Raw genomic sequence first — 15,313 nt, 5'->3', positions numbered from 1 at the left:
GTTATAGCAGTAGCCTTCATTAGTTCCTGTGCTCACAAAACTACTGGTTAACATGATCGTTATTTTGTACTTACTACCAATGAGTTTCATTTACTATTTTTCCAACGCTGCGTTGTGACAGTCTTCCACAGTTCATTGCTGTTCACTTTTAATCCGGTCTTGAATGAGTTTTTATCATTCATTAAGATCATCTCGCTATTGATAGCTTTTTCCAGATCACGTACGAGCACCTTGAATAACACAGGTTCCCAGACAGGTCCTTGGGGACACGGCTGGTATCTTTTCTCACTGTGAAAACCGTTGCTTATTGCTTCCAGCAATACCTGAGTAATACCCCCTTTTTTTCCTCAAGAAAAGACGTTTCCACTGTAGTAAACATCACTGCAAATGACTAGCTGAGTTTTCCTGCCATTGCCCTACTTTCATTAAGTATTCCTTTTACACCCTGAAAAATGTATTAGTCCAATTATCTTTCTGGCAGGCTTCCTGTTTTGGATATTTTTAATGATCTTTTACACCTCTGGCAATTGTTCCTCAAGGTCTGTCAGTTGTTTAGTTTTGGGTTTGTGTCTTCCAAAAGTTAACTTTCCACAGTCATGTTTTCTGTTCTCCTCCGTCATCTCAGTCTGTCTTTCAGTTGCATCCTTTAATGTGCTGGCTCACATGGCTCAACTACTTCTGGTGGGTCTTCTGGACCCTTTTTAAAATGAGAGAGATGTGTACTCTGAGGATCTAAGACAGTGTCTTCAAATAGTTTTTCTTACAATCTTAGTCTTTTACCTGTGACTTAATTTATCTTTATTATCTTCCTCTTTATGCAGTTTTCTTCTTAAAGATAAGTGCTACTCTGGTGATTTTATTTTTTTTAGTAAAACAGTGAATATAAATATATTTTCATTTATCTCTAAATGTGTTCTCTATCATTTTATTTGCCTCTATGCTTTATTTAACCTATAGTCACACTCCCCACTGGCATGAGTTACTATCATTCACAGGTATTTTATACCTTGTAACTACAGCATCCTATTCGTGATCTTGCCTTTTCTAAATTTAGTGAGATACCCAATTTGTTGTCATTTGAAACCACCCATTCTGTTTCATACATTGTAGGAGTTTACTCTAATATGTACGTAGAAACATTTATCATTTTGTCTAGGTCTATCTGCCTGTTTTCTATGCCCTGATTAATTAGGACTTTCACTGTGTAAGGAAAAGGAACCACTTCCAAAATGTGTTGGCAATTGAGAAAGGATTTTTTTTTTTTTTTTTTAATGACAATTACACACTCGCATCTACAGAGAAACTTAATAAATTATTTTGTGGATCTAATTTTTTAAAAAATCTTTTTAAAATAGGGTTTTTTTTAGAACTCAGTGAATTGCATAGAACACTGAGTTGATGAAAAATACTTCAACTTTTTCAAGGTTTAGATGAAGGGGAATAAGACATTGTGTGACTGTTGCAGTGTCCTCTAATGTAGGGGGAAAAAAAAAATTAACTGAGGCTTTCAACATTACAATTCCTTGTAAAGTTTGTTCAATCCATTTTAAGTTTTAGTTTACTAATTTTCCCTAGTCATATGAAAAGTGGTTTTATGCCCATGTATTAAAAGCATTAAAGTACTCTCAACGGGGAAGTCTTAGTAGATACAAAACATTGCTTTCATTTTATATGCAATTTCAAGACAAATGTGCAGTTTAGTCCTTTGACGATTATATTTTGGCACCTACAGCATTCTTTCATCGTTCCCTATATTTTCAATGTTTTCAAGTGTATTTTTTCCTTCAGATAATGCTTATTATCATACTCGCCTTTTTGTCATCAAGTAACCACTACACACAAGCAGTATTTCTTATCAAAAAATGACAGATTCAACAACACACATGATAACCAGTTAACCCTTTGGGAATTCTTAATGTTGCTTTACAAACACCCTCATAGTTTTAGTAGCATTTATCCAGCTGCTGTTACAGTGTAGTTCTGGAATCAAACCAATTCCTTGTGAAATTATCATAGTTTTCCAAAATGAATCAAAGTGGTGATCCGATAACTCTTTTTTATTGAAACAAAAATGCTGCTAAATAGCAGAATTAATTAAGCAAAGTTAGATTAACACCACTGGATTCCATAATCTAGTGCCTGCTTGATGCCGCCTTTAAGATTCACTGAGGTCAAAGAAAAAATACTGTAAGATGTACTCAGCTACTATGGTTCTTAAGAAATGGCACAGTAAAACCGATTGCACTATGCTCAAGTCACACTTTCTGCGCTGAAAAAGGCAATAGTACTAAGAGTCACCATGTTGCCTTTATACCATCCTGTAGTAAAATAATTTCTCATAAACAGACTGAATCCTTAGGAGACCAATTAAACTAACTTTATGGCAGTTATGCACTACTGGGCTGGTGAAAAGGGGCTGGTCACAGCAGGGTAAGAATCGAGCTTGTAAATGAAGAGCAGCCAAAGCAAAGTAGTATAAAAGAAGGAGAACGGAAATTATAGTCAAAAAAGCTGTTGAAGACTAAAGTGTTGTTTCAGAAATACCAACTTAGGTTTCATCTTTGATGTAAAATTCCAGCTTCTAATGGATTGTTTCTTCAAATAAACAGTTATTCCCATTCATTTGAAAACATTAATTTTTAAATTAACATTTTTTTATAATTACTTGCTTATGAGAATCTTACAGCAAGGAATTTATCTTCCAAGAGAAAGTGGAATTGGTTGCCCTCAAAGTGTAATGTGGATTTTCAGTCACCATAATCTAATGCCAGTCTTTCAGTTGCCATAATCACAGATATATTTAATTACAGCTGATCCACTTATCTCAAACAGAAAAATGGATTTTCAGGTTATTTATATGCCACTAGGAAAAAGGGATAATAATTATTAATAAATTAGGTAAGGCTCATATGATTTTTAAGCACAGAGTAAGGCTGAACAACGTGACAGTATACTACTTTGTTTTAAGCACTGCAGCAAAATGTTGCCTCCTCCCAACTAAAAAAGGAAATATATGATTTTAGGGGGGGACATAATAATAATGAAAAAAGAGACTCAGTTCTTAAACAAAACTATTATAGAGACTTGGAATTACATGAAGAAAATAAACATAGACCCACAGTAATATTAGTCTCAAAATGAATGATAAATTCTAATCACGTTATCTCAGGGAAAAAAAAGCACTAACCACCAAAAAAGATGGAGTCCTCTTGCCGGAGGATTTCTTGGCAACCATTTTGTCCTGTCTGAAGTAATTAAAACCTCCACAGTTGGAATGAAAAAGCACAACCGTTCTCCATCTCAAAGAAAATAACGGAAAAAAATTTGCAAGACTTCTTCAAGTCCAACTTTGGTCCCCCTGTGGTGGTAATATTGTTCCACATCCCATAAATTCAACCTTTTCGAGCAACCATTAGGTAGTATCATGTGCTTAGCGGGAGAGCGTTAACTTGTACCTGAAAACTAGCCATTCCCTGTCTTCTCATCCCATGGTTTCAACCCCCTTCGAACGCCACCTTCCCTGTCCCTCCTCGTCTGCAGAACCTCCCGTGTGGCCGTCCCTCTTTGGGGCTCCGCTCCGGTTGCTGTTAGCAGAACTACGGACGTGGCCAGCAGCCCCTTTCGCTTGCCGTCGCACCTTCGCTCGCCACCACTACTCCCAAAGCCTGATGCCCCAAATACGAGATTCACAAGCGTCTCAGGGCGTTTTCTCCTCCGGGTTTTTGGAGGCCAGTACCTGGCCGCGGTGCCGGGAGCTACCTAGAAGCGCTGGGTGCAGGCCGCACCTGAGGAGCAGCTCCCTCAGGGAGCCGAAGGCCGCCGCCGCCTCGCCGCCCCGCTGGGGCGTTCTTCACCTCCAGGGCCCTTGCTGGCGCGCGGGGAGGTGCCCCGAAAAGAGCGGGAGAAGGGCCCGCTTCTCTCCTAGCCACCAGGGCCGGCGGTTCCTCCGCTAATGGCGGGAGGCGCCGCCATCGAGGTCTTCCCGCCGCTCAGGGCTCGCGCGGGGCTGGGCGGCGGGAAGGCGGCAGCGCCTCGAGCAGGGCAGGGGCCGCGCGGGGACTCGCCTGTGCGCGCGGGACCCCGGGGCTGGACGGCGCGCGGCGCGGGGGCGGCAACCGGCCCCGCTACCGGCTCCTGCCTCCGCGGAGGAAATGGCGGCCGCGGAAACGGTGTCCCGCGTCACCCCTGTCACCGTCCCGGCGCGGGCCGGGCTCGAGTCGCAGCGCCAGGCCGCGAGCCGGAGGCGCCGTAGCAAACCGCGCCTTCGCACCTCGGGGCCGGCGAGCTCCCCCGTGGAAACGCCGGCGCGGGAGAACTGGGTGGGGAGAGAAAACACCGCCCACGCCCGAGCGGGCGCCGTGCCCTCAGGCAGCCGCGCCTCGGCCCCGCCTGGCCTGGGGAGAGGCCTTCTGCGGAAAAATCCCCATCGGGCACCGGAGCGCCGGCGGCGGGCGGGCGCCCCAAGGGCGGTGGAGCGGGCGGGGGCGAAGCCGCGCACCGATCGGCGCGTCTCCGGCACCGCCTGGCCGGGGCCGCCCGCAGCGGGGCGAGGCCGCTCCCCGCCGCCTCTCTTTCCTCCCCCGCTGCCGCGGACTCTCCGCGGCCGCCGTGGCTGCGCGATGCGAGCGTGGGGCCGGCGCGGCGGCGTGTGCCCTTCCCCACGAGCGTGGGCGGAGAGAGGGCCGCTCAGCCCCGCGAGGGGCAGGGAAAAATTGGGTATTACTGGGGAAAAAAATAATAAAAAAAAACAATCCAAACCAACGACGCAAACACCCAACCCTCAAACACATGGAGCCGAAAGCCCCGGCAGTGCCGCAGCCCGGCCCCGGTGCCGTGGTAGGTTGCGGACGATCCGTCATTAACTTAAGAGTAGCCCGTGTTTGCAGAAAGGCCTCGTTAAATGGCGTGTTAACTGTAAAAAGAATACAAAAAATATTTTTTCTCCTCCCTTAGTGCGTGTGGTTTTCGATTATGCTGTTAAAGCGGTTCCCTTCTCCCGCCCCTCCCCAAACACCCTCAATATGTGTCTTTAACGATATAGGTTGTATTTATCTATCGCATTCCGGCAGGATTGTTAAGCTCCTGAGCTCCTAGGGCAACAAACGTGGAGGGGGGAGATCCTCCGGCAAATCCGACTGGGGCTGTCATGATCATGAATAAAAATAAAAGGCTTAATCTTCTGCTTTTGGCTAATGAAACAATTTAGCCTCCAAAATATGGAAGCGCTCCGCGACGCGCGGAGCCGGGCTGGGGCAGGGCAGGTGCGGGAGCGGCGCAGGACGGGAGCTGCCCCGCACCTCGGGGTGCCTGTCACGCTGTCACGGGTGGGGGCACCTCCCCGGCCACCCCCGCCCCGAGCGGGCCGCCGCGCCCCCGCAGGCGCGAGGGAGCGCGAGGGTTTTTAATTACGCCCCTTCCCTTTGCTCCCTTCATTTTCCTGCACCCTTTGCAGCGAGACACACTTGGAATCAGAGTGGTTGTGACATTTTGGTGGCAGCTTATTGTGCCGAACACTTAAAGTTTAAAAAACAAGCCCCATAGAAGTTGAGGGGCTTAAAGCAGCCCCCTTTGTGGGGCAAGACATAGAGTTTTGATTCTGGACAATGGTGTTTCTCAAATTTCTTCCAAAAACCTGCACCCCATCTGTGATCTCAATGAAATCGCTTTTCTCTCTCCCTTCAATTCATTTGGCAAAGGCGAAGCAGATGCATGGGACGGGGTCTGAATTTTAATTATTAGGTTTTACCTGAAACAAAACAGCAAATCCTTTTTACCATGTGTTTGAAGTTAGGAGACGGGTAGGGGAATATAAAATATAATTAAAAAGCTCTCGGATCGTTAGGGAGCTGACAAGAGCCTTTTTAATGAACCTCTCGGAGCGCCCTGTAGTAAATTAGCAGCGCGGAGCTTTCCCGAGTCATTCTGGTCTGAACTGCTGCCTCCTCTTTACCTGCCTGTGCGTCCGTGAGTGTGAGCGCCTGTTTCCACGCCCCAGGCCCACGGCCGCAGGAAAGGCTGCGGCACACGCGTGTTTTCCTTTGCCACGGAAAGCTTCCCGGCGGAGCCCTCGCTGCCACCTGCGAGGTGCTGGAGGGGAGCGGAGGGCAGCCTGTGCCCAGCCGCCCCACGGCCCGCTCCACCGTCCCGCGAGGGTTCGCGGCTCCGGCAAAGGCTCCACTCCCTCGGGTCCCCCCCGCCGCCGCCCTCCGCGCATTGTCTCGAAGCGCATTTAACCATCAATAAGGTGCGAAGGGAAAATTGTCTGTCACTTTAATCCATGCCCGAGGGGCTGGGAAATAAAAAGGGAGCGGGAGAAGGAGGGAGAGGGAGAGAGAGAAAAGGAAAGGTCGTAAAGAGCCTAAAATCCGTCCAAGAGCTGTGGGAAATGCGGGAGCCAGGGTCTGCTCCCGCCGGCTCCCCCGGCCGCCCCTCGGTGCGCGATACGCGCCCCGCACAGGCGTGGGCGGCAGCGTTGCCCTCGAAGGTGAGCCGGGCCCCTCAGGGAGACGATCCGCTCCGTGGAGTCGCGGGGCGCGGGCTCTCCCCGCGGGAAAGGGAAATTCCTGCCCGCCCCCTCCTCCTCCTCCTCTTCCTCTGTGAATCCGCTCCGCTCGGCTCTCGGGGGCGCGTGGGAGAAGGGGAGAGCAGCAGGGTGTGTGGGGGGGTCGGCATCGGCACCCCGCAGCCCCCCCCCCCCCGCGCGCAGAGGGCTGCCCCACGGCTGGGGGCGCCTGGCTTCCCCCCCGCCCGCTCCAACGATGCAGACTGCTTTCCCCTCCCCGGGGAAGACCCATCCCGAGCCTCGGCCAAACCCGGGCGGCATCAGCCAGCGCCAAAGGCCCGGGGGTCGGAACCCGGATTTTTAAGTTTTAGCTCCAGCGCACGGGGGGGGGGGGCGTTGTGCGTGCGTGCGCGCGCTTTTTTCCCCTCTTTCTGTGTGTCTGTATGCGTGTGTGTGGATGGGCACAAACTCTCAGAGAAAAGAAATTTTAGAGTAACAACTAAAGGCTTTCTTCTGCAGTTATTTTAAGGGCTTTGTTCAGTGCCTGAAGGGGGATGCGCCCATTTGTTCGGGAGGGGATTCATCACATGCCCCTTTCATGTGAACCAGAGGTTAACAACCTAATGAGCACTTGGTGAAGAGATGAAGCGTGTAAAGAGCCCGATTTTCCCAAATCCCGGGCTGCTGTCTTGGGGATGTGCTACTCTAACCTCTTGCCGGGCTAATAGTCCCCGCACTTCCAGCGGGGAGGCCCCGGGAGGCGAGCGGCTCCAGCAGCGCTCAGGCAGGGCAGCAGCAGCGAGACAGCCCGCTTCCAATGCCCCATCGGGGAGCCGGGGGGGCCCGGTCCCACCGCTACATATGTTGGGTCAAGTCTCCCCATTGTGAGCGTGTAAAAAGGTGTAAAAACTCAATCATCTGTAGCTTTTTTAAAGGGAGGGCTTACCCTGGATTTGTTGCATAATGGATTGTTAAAAAAGTAGAGGGTTGAATAAAAACTGTTCCCTAGTCACTTTTAATTAGAGCACTCTATTTAATTAGCAAAGTTGAAACATGCAATTAAAATTAGCTCAGTTTAGCACATATTAAAGGAAACGAGGGACGCGGCTCCGGCTCATATTAAAGCCAGTCGAAGGAGGAGAAATGGCGGAGAAGTTTGAGTCTGAAATGACTCCGCAGAGGTGATTCAGCAAGCGCCCATCTGTTAGAGGACCCGCCGCCCTCCCCTTCATTACCAGCCCGCTCCTCACGTCTCTGTAATGACCGTCCCCTCCACTCCACCGCGCCACACAAGGCCCGGGCCGCCGGACGGTGCAAAAGCACTGCGAGAGGTTGCGATATGTGCCCGTTTACGACAGGCTGTTTCCTAAAAGCCCGATGCTGGGACCTGTGCCAGGGCCGGCGGGTGCCCCGGTGGGGCCGGGCAGCCCCGGGTGCAGAGCCCGGACGGTCCCTGCCCCGCAGCCGCTGGGCTGCGGGGCGGAAAGAAGCCCAGGCAGGAATATCCGGAGCCCCGATTTTCCCTTATTTCCTTCTGCAAATCTCTCTCCCTTGTCAATCTTTCCTCTCCCACTGGGAGCCGGGAAATCGAGTTAATAATGTTTCAAATACTTGAGAAGTCCGGGCTAACGGGAGCTCCGTCTACCTTTCCCCGCTCCGGGATCTGAAGAGGTTGCCTGGACTAGGAGGAATGTGCCTTTTTCTTGGGGGGAGACGGGGGGGAAGAGGGTAATTTTCATTCTTGTAATATTGGTTTGGGGATAATTACTTTTAATGTCAAAAAGATTTAGTTTAATATCATCTCTATTAGGCTGCTGGGCGGATAATTAAAAGTGAAGATGATAGCAGCAGGGAAACAGATGGCATTTGCTTACTTTGATTCAGTAGGTAAATAATGAAAAAGTCAATGGCAAACCCCCTAGAACAATTGAAACCTTAAAGAGCACCAACATTAGCAGGTACTTACAAACTGTCTTCCGCTAAGAACGAGATGAAAATACACTAATCAAGAACTATATTTCTCTGGGATGCTTGCGGGCGCTGCGCTGCCTCCGGGCGTGCGTGTCTGCCTTCCGCTACATGGCAGCCAATAGACGGGCTCTTTTTAATTAAGATTTTACTACTGTAATTGGGGGAAGATGCAGCAGCATCGCTGCATGCAGCCCTCTCACACTTTTGCACGGGAGCAGCGATACGTGGGAAGCCTTTAGGTGAACCAGTGAGGGTGAGGAGAGAAATCAGCACCGGGAGGATCGGGTCTTCTTTAAAATAAATATAAATACATATTTAAAAAAACCTCCCGTGTTCTATCGGGCTGACCCAGACATGAGCACAGAGGGGTGGGCGCCGACTTCGTGGGCTGCCGGAGTCAAACACGTAACGGGGACAGCCAAGCAGCCGCCGGGCACCGCGCAACGGAACGCGGCGTTCCTTCTCCTTCGTGGGACGGAGGCACGCCGCTTGGCACGCGGCGGGGCCACGCCGTGCCCCGCACGCTCTCGCCCTGCCCCCTCCCCACCTGGGGGAAGCCCACGCCGTGGGGGGACCCACTCCACGGGCCCTGGGGCCACAGACGGGGGTGGCTGCTCCGGGCCCGGCGAGCCCCCGCGGGGGGAGCAAGGAGCCGGGCCCACGTCTCGGCTCTCCGGGTGGCTTGGGCGGTGGCGGAGGGCGCTCCCGGGGCCACGCGGGGAGCGGGGCGGCTCTCGGGCCCTTACGGCTGCGTTTCGCTCGGTCCGGAGGAATGAGTTTCTCTTTCCTCGTAACCTCGCGGCGTCCCGCTCCCGTTGCCCAGCACACCCGCCCGCGCAAGCGGGAGCACCGGCCACTCTGTGGGTCCTAAAACAAACACCCCTCTCCCCGAGAAAGACATCAGAGCAGAGATGTACATGAAGATTTTATTGTGCCTGTCGAACAGAAATGGACTGCAGCAGGAGAGGCGGGGGGGAGCAGCAGCAGCACCCCTCCCACTGCCGCCCGTCCACGCCGGCACACACAGCGAATTCCGGCAGCCCGGGACAGAGCTGGAGAAAGCCCTTACCCACGGCAAGCCCTGGCCGCGGCTTTGCTGATCCGGGCTAACTCACAGCCAAGTTGTGTTTCGTTCGATTAAAAATCTGTGAAATGTGCGCAGTTTGTCTAGGTTCACAGCGAAAGCTTCCAAGGGAAAACAAGGAGAGGGAAGAAATTATTATTATTATTAACATATCAAAACAGCGAGAAGTGAGACTCGGGGCTCCGAGACTCTCCTTCCCTAAAGGCACTTCGTAAGAAAACAAAAAAATTCAAAAAAAGAGTTGGCTCGCGTTTGAAGGTGCCCCCTTCGAGCTGGCAAGAGGGAAGAGCAGCGTTTCCCTTGTCCCGGAGGAGTGTGCCGAGCCCGGAGGGGGGGCCCCGGCGCTGGGGTCGGGAGTGACCCGGGGAAGAGCGGCGCTTTCCCGGGAGCTGCCGCGGGCCCCTGCGGGGCCGGTCGAGCAGAACCGGGGCGTGGGAAACCGTTAAACGCCCGTGAGATATCGGGGGAGCTTTTGACAAATGCCCTTGCTGAACCTTGGGGCTGCGGTACATGTTTTTGCAATAAACGTTTGTTGGACAAAACCCGTCTGTTTTGATGTGGGATTGATACTGAGCGTAATGTTTAAAAAGCGATCTATATGGGTCAGTGTTTTGGGCGAGGGGATGTCCGTAGTGCTGACTTGGGATAAACATCAGGAACAGGCACTGGGCGTTCATGTGCTCGGTGCTAGGACGTTGTATCCTCGCTCTGTCTATATAGTCACCGGGGGACGCGCTGCGTGAGCCTACGGAAACTATAGGTAACGCCTTGAGATAGAGATGCTGCACACTATGTGTCCAAACTTCCACGCCGCCGTTTGCAACGTTACTAAAGGCATGAGGCTCTGAACAGAAATCACCGCGTTTCACTGGCTGGTTAATTACCCACTGGCGGGGTTTTTTATTTTTTTGTTATTGTTTGTTTGCCATGGCTGTTTCCAAAATACCTCGTTTTAAACCGCCGTAAACGGAAAGGATAACCCGGCCCTTTAATCTAAATCAAAGCTGAAAGCAAAGGGAACGGGGGAAATCAGCGGAACACGGGTCCTGTGCTGTTGGTGGTGGCAGGCTGCCTCGGGGGGGGAAAGGGGAAGCTATCTGGAGAAAGAAAAAACCCACCGCAAAACCAAAGAACACTGCCAGGAAGAAGGGAGAACATTTTCTCCATGGTAAGCCAACATGAAGCAATACTTTAAATGTTTCACATTCAGTTTGATCGAGTTCTACGAATTCTCAATTAAATCAGATGATCTGAGTAATTCTCCCCGGAGAGTAAAATTAGTGCTAGCGAATAAAATTAAATCGGATATTTTTACTTCGCGGCTGTATTAAATAAAGGTGTTGTAACACCTAAAACACGAGGAGTGGGTGGCAGCTGCACACACAGAAAGTGATGTGAGGAAGCATTCATTTCGTAAAAAAAAAAAAAGAGAAAGAAGGATGTGAGTGTAACAAAAACATTGAAAGTTTGAGGGCTCTGCCACTGGACTTCTTGCAACCGCAGAAGGAGTGAGGAAGAGGGAAGAGGCAGCGGAGCATCAGCGAGCGCGGCTTGTCCTGCGGCTTGTCCTGGGGCTGCCCCGCGGCCCTCCGCGGTCCTGCGCGCTTCTCCGGCAGCGGAGGGAGCGACGGGCAGGTCCGGAAGATTTAGAAGCAAAGGCCGGGCTTGCTGTCCTGCCCGCTGGGCTGCCCGGGGCCGCGGGGCAGGCAGCGCTCCCGGGGGCACCACCCCGCAGCCCACGCGGAGGGGAGATCACGCAGCGTGTGCCCGCGCAGGTGGGGATGCTGAGGCGACGGAGAGGGGGCCCTCCGCGGGTACCGCTGCGGGGGAAGGAGTTACCCACAGGTGTAACGAAGGACTTTAAAAAGTGCCGAGGAGGATCGAGATCCCTCGTGGGAAACAGGGGACAGCCGCGGGGAAAGGCGACGGCGTTATTTCCCGCCGCAGCGCTACCTCCGCCCCGCTACCGGGCAAGGTGACGTCAAACCCGGGCGGTTAATGCTAAAACAAAAGTCTCGGGGTTAATATACAGCCCGACAGCCGCCTCCTCAAAAATCAGCCCCTCGGGTGTGCCGTCCCCGCGGGGAAGGCGCCTGTTGAACATGTAGTCACGCAGCCAGGGGAACTTGGACTCACCTCGGGCTTCTGCGGCGGCGCCGGTCGCGTTCCCCTGCGGGTGTGGGGCGAGAGGGAGGGGGCAGGGAAAGAGAAGAGGGGAGCGAAGGAAGGAAGGAAGTGGAAGGAAGGAAGGAAGAAAGGAAGGAAAGAGGCAGCGTTATGTGCTATTACAACACAAAGTCTCCAAGGGAGTGGGGGGGATCATAAATTGAATTGTCACCTTCTACAGTATATTCCGTGTCCCCCCGCCCCGCCTTTGGACAAGTGACACCCAGGAAATACCAGCCCCCTCCCAGCAGCTGGCAAGGCAAATACCGGTCCCACTGGATTAAAAAATAAAATAAAAGCCAAACTCGCAGGTAGCGAGAAACCGGCCGGAGGTTCGCACGCGCGGACACGCGGGCACACGCACACGCGCGGGCACCGCGGGTCCCCCCCGGGCCCTCCCGGCTCTCCGCGGGCGCGGCGCGCTCGGGCAGCCGCCGGGCGGACGCGGCGGGCCGTGGGGCGGCCAATCAGAGTGGCGCTTCCCGCCCCTGGCCAATAGCAGGCGCCACATTGTTGTCAAATGTTGCCTAATGGCAACGCGGGGCGCAACAATAGCGCGAGTGGCGGCGGGCGGCGCGGCGGCCAGCGCGCTCTGCCTGCAGCTCCAGCCGCGCGGGCCGCACGCGCCAGGCGGCGCGGGGCGGCGGCGTCTCCCGGGGGGCGCGGGGGCGTGCAGCGCTCCGGCCCTGCCTGCTGCGGCCCTGCCTGCTCCCGCCCCGACGCCGGCTCTGCCTGCCCCGAAGCTCGGGGCTCGCCGCGGCGGGTGAGCCCGGCCGAGCCGGGCCGCGGGCGGGGGTTCCCCTGGCCGCGGGCTGCCGGCCCCTCCGCCCGGCTGCGGTGCTGCTGCTCGGGAGACGGGGTGATTTTTTTTTTTTTTTTTAAATTCTCTGCTGGATTTTAGCCTCCGCGGCCGGTGGCGAGGGATCCTGTCGTTGAAGGCGCCGGATTGCTCTTTGAAGGGACGCTTTTAATCTGTGATGGTAGTTGAAGGGGCAAGGGGGAGCTGGGCGTAGGGAGCAGCTCGAGTTTCCAGCGGGGCACCGTGGGGAGCGGCGATCCCCCAAGCGCGGACGGGGAGAGCTCGGCTTTGAGCGCGGCGCGATGGACTTGGTGCTGCCCTGCCAGATGCGCACGGAGAGCAAGGAAGCGAGAGAGATCTAAGTTTTCTTGGATTTTCTTGTCTTAGACTCGCTTTTCGGGAGCGGAGCGGAGGGGAGGAGGGCGCAGAAAGGCTCCCGACGGCCCCTTCCTCACTTGGACCTCACTCCGGGGCTGTGTGCCGGTGCAGGGGGACAGGGGCTGCCGGCGAGGCGAGGGGGTAGGCGCTGGGATTTGCATGCCCGCACCCGGGGCTCCGTGTGCCCCCCACCCGTGATCGCGCCTGAAGGCGCCGGGAGATCCTCCGCGTCCGGGCGCGGGTGCGCCGCGGGGGCTTCCCCCGCCCCGCATTGCTTTGGGGGAGACCAGGGAGGGAGGGTCTCTCTTTCGGGGCGGACTCGCCAGGATGGAGCTGCGGTCGGAGCTGCCCAGCGTGCCCTCCGCGCCCCCACCGGTGCCCCCCAGCTCGGTGGCGGCGGCAGCTGCGGCGGCGGCGGCCACGCTGCCGGTGAGCGTAGCCGGGAGCTTGCTGCGGGCCCCGCCGCTGCTGCTGCGGGCGGCCGAGAAGTACCCGCGGACCCCCAAGTGCGCCCGGTGCCGCAATCACGGGGTGGTGTCGGCGCTGAAGGGCCATAAGCGGTACTGCCGCTGGAAGGACTGCATGTGCGCCAAGTGCACCCTCATCGCCGAGCGCCAGCGCGTCATGGCGGCCCAGGTGGCGCTGCGCCGCCAGCAGGCGCAGGAGGAGAACGAGGCCCGCGAGCTCCAGCTGCTGTACGGCACGGCCGAGGGGCTGGCCCTGGCGGCCGCCAACGGCATCATCCCACCCCGGCCCGCGTACGAGGTCTTCGGCTCCGTCTGCGCCGGGGGCGGCGGCGAGGGAGGCGCCGGCGCCTCAGGTAAGGCCGCGCTGTGCGCCCTCGGGGGGAGCCCAGGACCGGCGGGGAGAGGGGAGGGAAGGAGCCGGGAGAGGCGGCGGGGAGGGTGCGGGGGGGCGCGGGCCTGCAGGCGGCATCCCCCGGTGGAGCGGGCGCGGCGGGGGCAGCCGCACTGACGGGCTCTCTACTTCCCCCCCTCCCCGCCCCGCAGAGTCCAAGATGCAGAAGTTCGAGCTGTTCCCCAAGACGCTGCTGCCGAGCCGCGCCGTCACCCCGCAGCAGGCGGGCGGGAAGCCCCTCTCCCCGGACGGGGAGTCCGTGCCCGGCACCTCCTCCCCAGAAGGTCGCCACGGCTCGGGCTCGGAGAACGGGGACGGCGAGTCCTTCCTCAGCTCGCCCGTCTCCAAGGGCCCGAAGGAGGGGGAGGAGAGCCCGGGCTCCATCAGCCCGCTGGGCTCGGACTCGGGCTCGGAGGCGGACAAGGACGAGCAGGACCCTACGCCCGCGGCCGGCGGCCGGCAGCGGACTCCCATCGACATCCTGACGCGCGTCTTCCCGGCGCACAAGCGCAGCGTGCTGGAGCTGGTGCTGCAGGGCTGCGGCGGGGACGTAGTACAGGCCATCGAGCAGATCCTCAACAACCGCGGCCAGGAGAAGGGCCCCGAGGAGGGCTGGGCTCGGGACGGCGCCTTGCAAGGCCTTCCACCCACCCCCGCCGCCGCCCACCACCGGCCCTTGATAGCCGGCGCCATGGCCCCCGCCATCGGCACGCTGGGCAGCCGCTCCGCCTTCTCCCCGCTGCAGCCCAACGCCACGCACTTCGGGGCCGAGGCCGGCGCCTACCCGCTGGGCACCCACCTGGGACTCAACCCCTTGCGCCTCGCCTACTCGGCGCACAGCCGGGGACTGGCCTTCATGACCCCCTACTCCACGGCCGGGCTGATGCCCACCCTCGGGTTCCGGCCGCCCGTGGACTACGCCTTCAGCGACCTCATGCGGGACCGCTCCGCCGTGCACAAGGAGCAGGTCTACTCCGGCGGGCTCTACGGGCCCATGGTCAACAACACTCCCGAGAAGCAATAGCGGGGGCGGCTTCCTAAAGCGCTCATCCGTGTAGAAGTAGCTAGGTAGGCACGGGTGGACGGACAGAGTGGCTTTCTCCCCCGCTTCCCCCGAACAGGCGACGATTGCGTGCGGAGCCCGGCGCGGACAGACGTAGGTGTCTTAAAACGGTGATAAAGGTGCACTTTCATTGTCCAGACATGAGTCACTCCTTGCTGCTTATGGCCATAAGCATGGATATCCCTGGTGCGTCGTGGGGTGTGTACACACACACACACACTCTCTCTTTCCACACACATACATATATATATGTATACTAGCAAGTGTATAATGTTATAAAATGGAAATCTAAGTTATTAATGTAACGCGTAGGTGAACTTGGTATTAACGTTAAGCTAAAGGTTAGACAGCTCATTGTAATACTTACCAGGCGTATAGATTAAACATATTGTCAAATTGAAAGCCTTTTCCTTCCCGCCCCCGAAAATGTTATGATCTGTATATAACATTGGAAAGTAGATATATTTGTAACTGTCCGTAGGACCCTGGCGC

The 15,313-nt window shown here is 55.4% G+C and overlaps 1 protein-coding gene across 1 annotated transcript; it reads left to right on the top strand.

Annotated features, from left to right (window-relative positions):
* Window positions 1–13,166: 13,166 nt before the first annotated feature.
* Window positions 13,167–14,782, top strand: DMRTA2 (DMRT like family A2; the record flags this gene model as incomplete). Its single annotated transcript, XM_082002960.1, has 2 exons — window positions 13,167–13,720; window positions 13,830–14,782. Exons 1-2 carry the CDS (start codon window positions 13,228–13,230, stop codon window positions 14,780–14,782), a joined length of 1,446 nt encoding a protein of 481 aa, XP_081859086.1. The 5' UTR covers window positions 13,167–13,227.
* Between the last annotated feature and the right edge of the window lie 531 nt (window positions 14,783–15,313).

The sequence above is a fragment of the Phaethon aethereus genome (assembly GCF_964289735.1).
Source record: "Phaethon aethereus genome assembly, chromosome: 8".
Taxonomy (NCBI): Eukaryota; Metazoa; Chordata; class Aves; order Phaethontiformes; family Phaethontidae; genus Phaethon; species Phaethon aethereus.
This window is presented reverse-complemented; position numbering and strand designations above follow the sequence as displayed.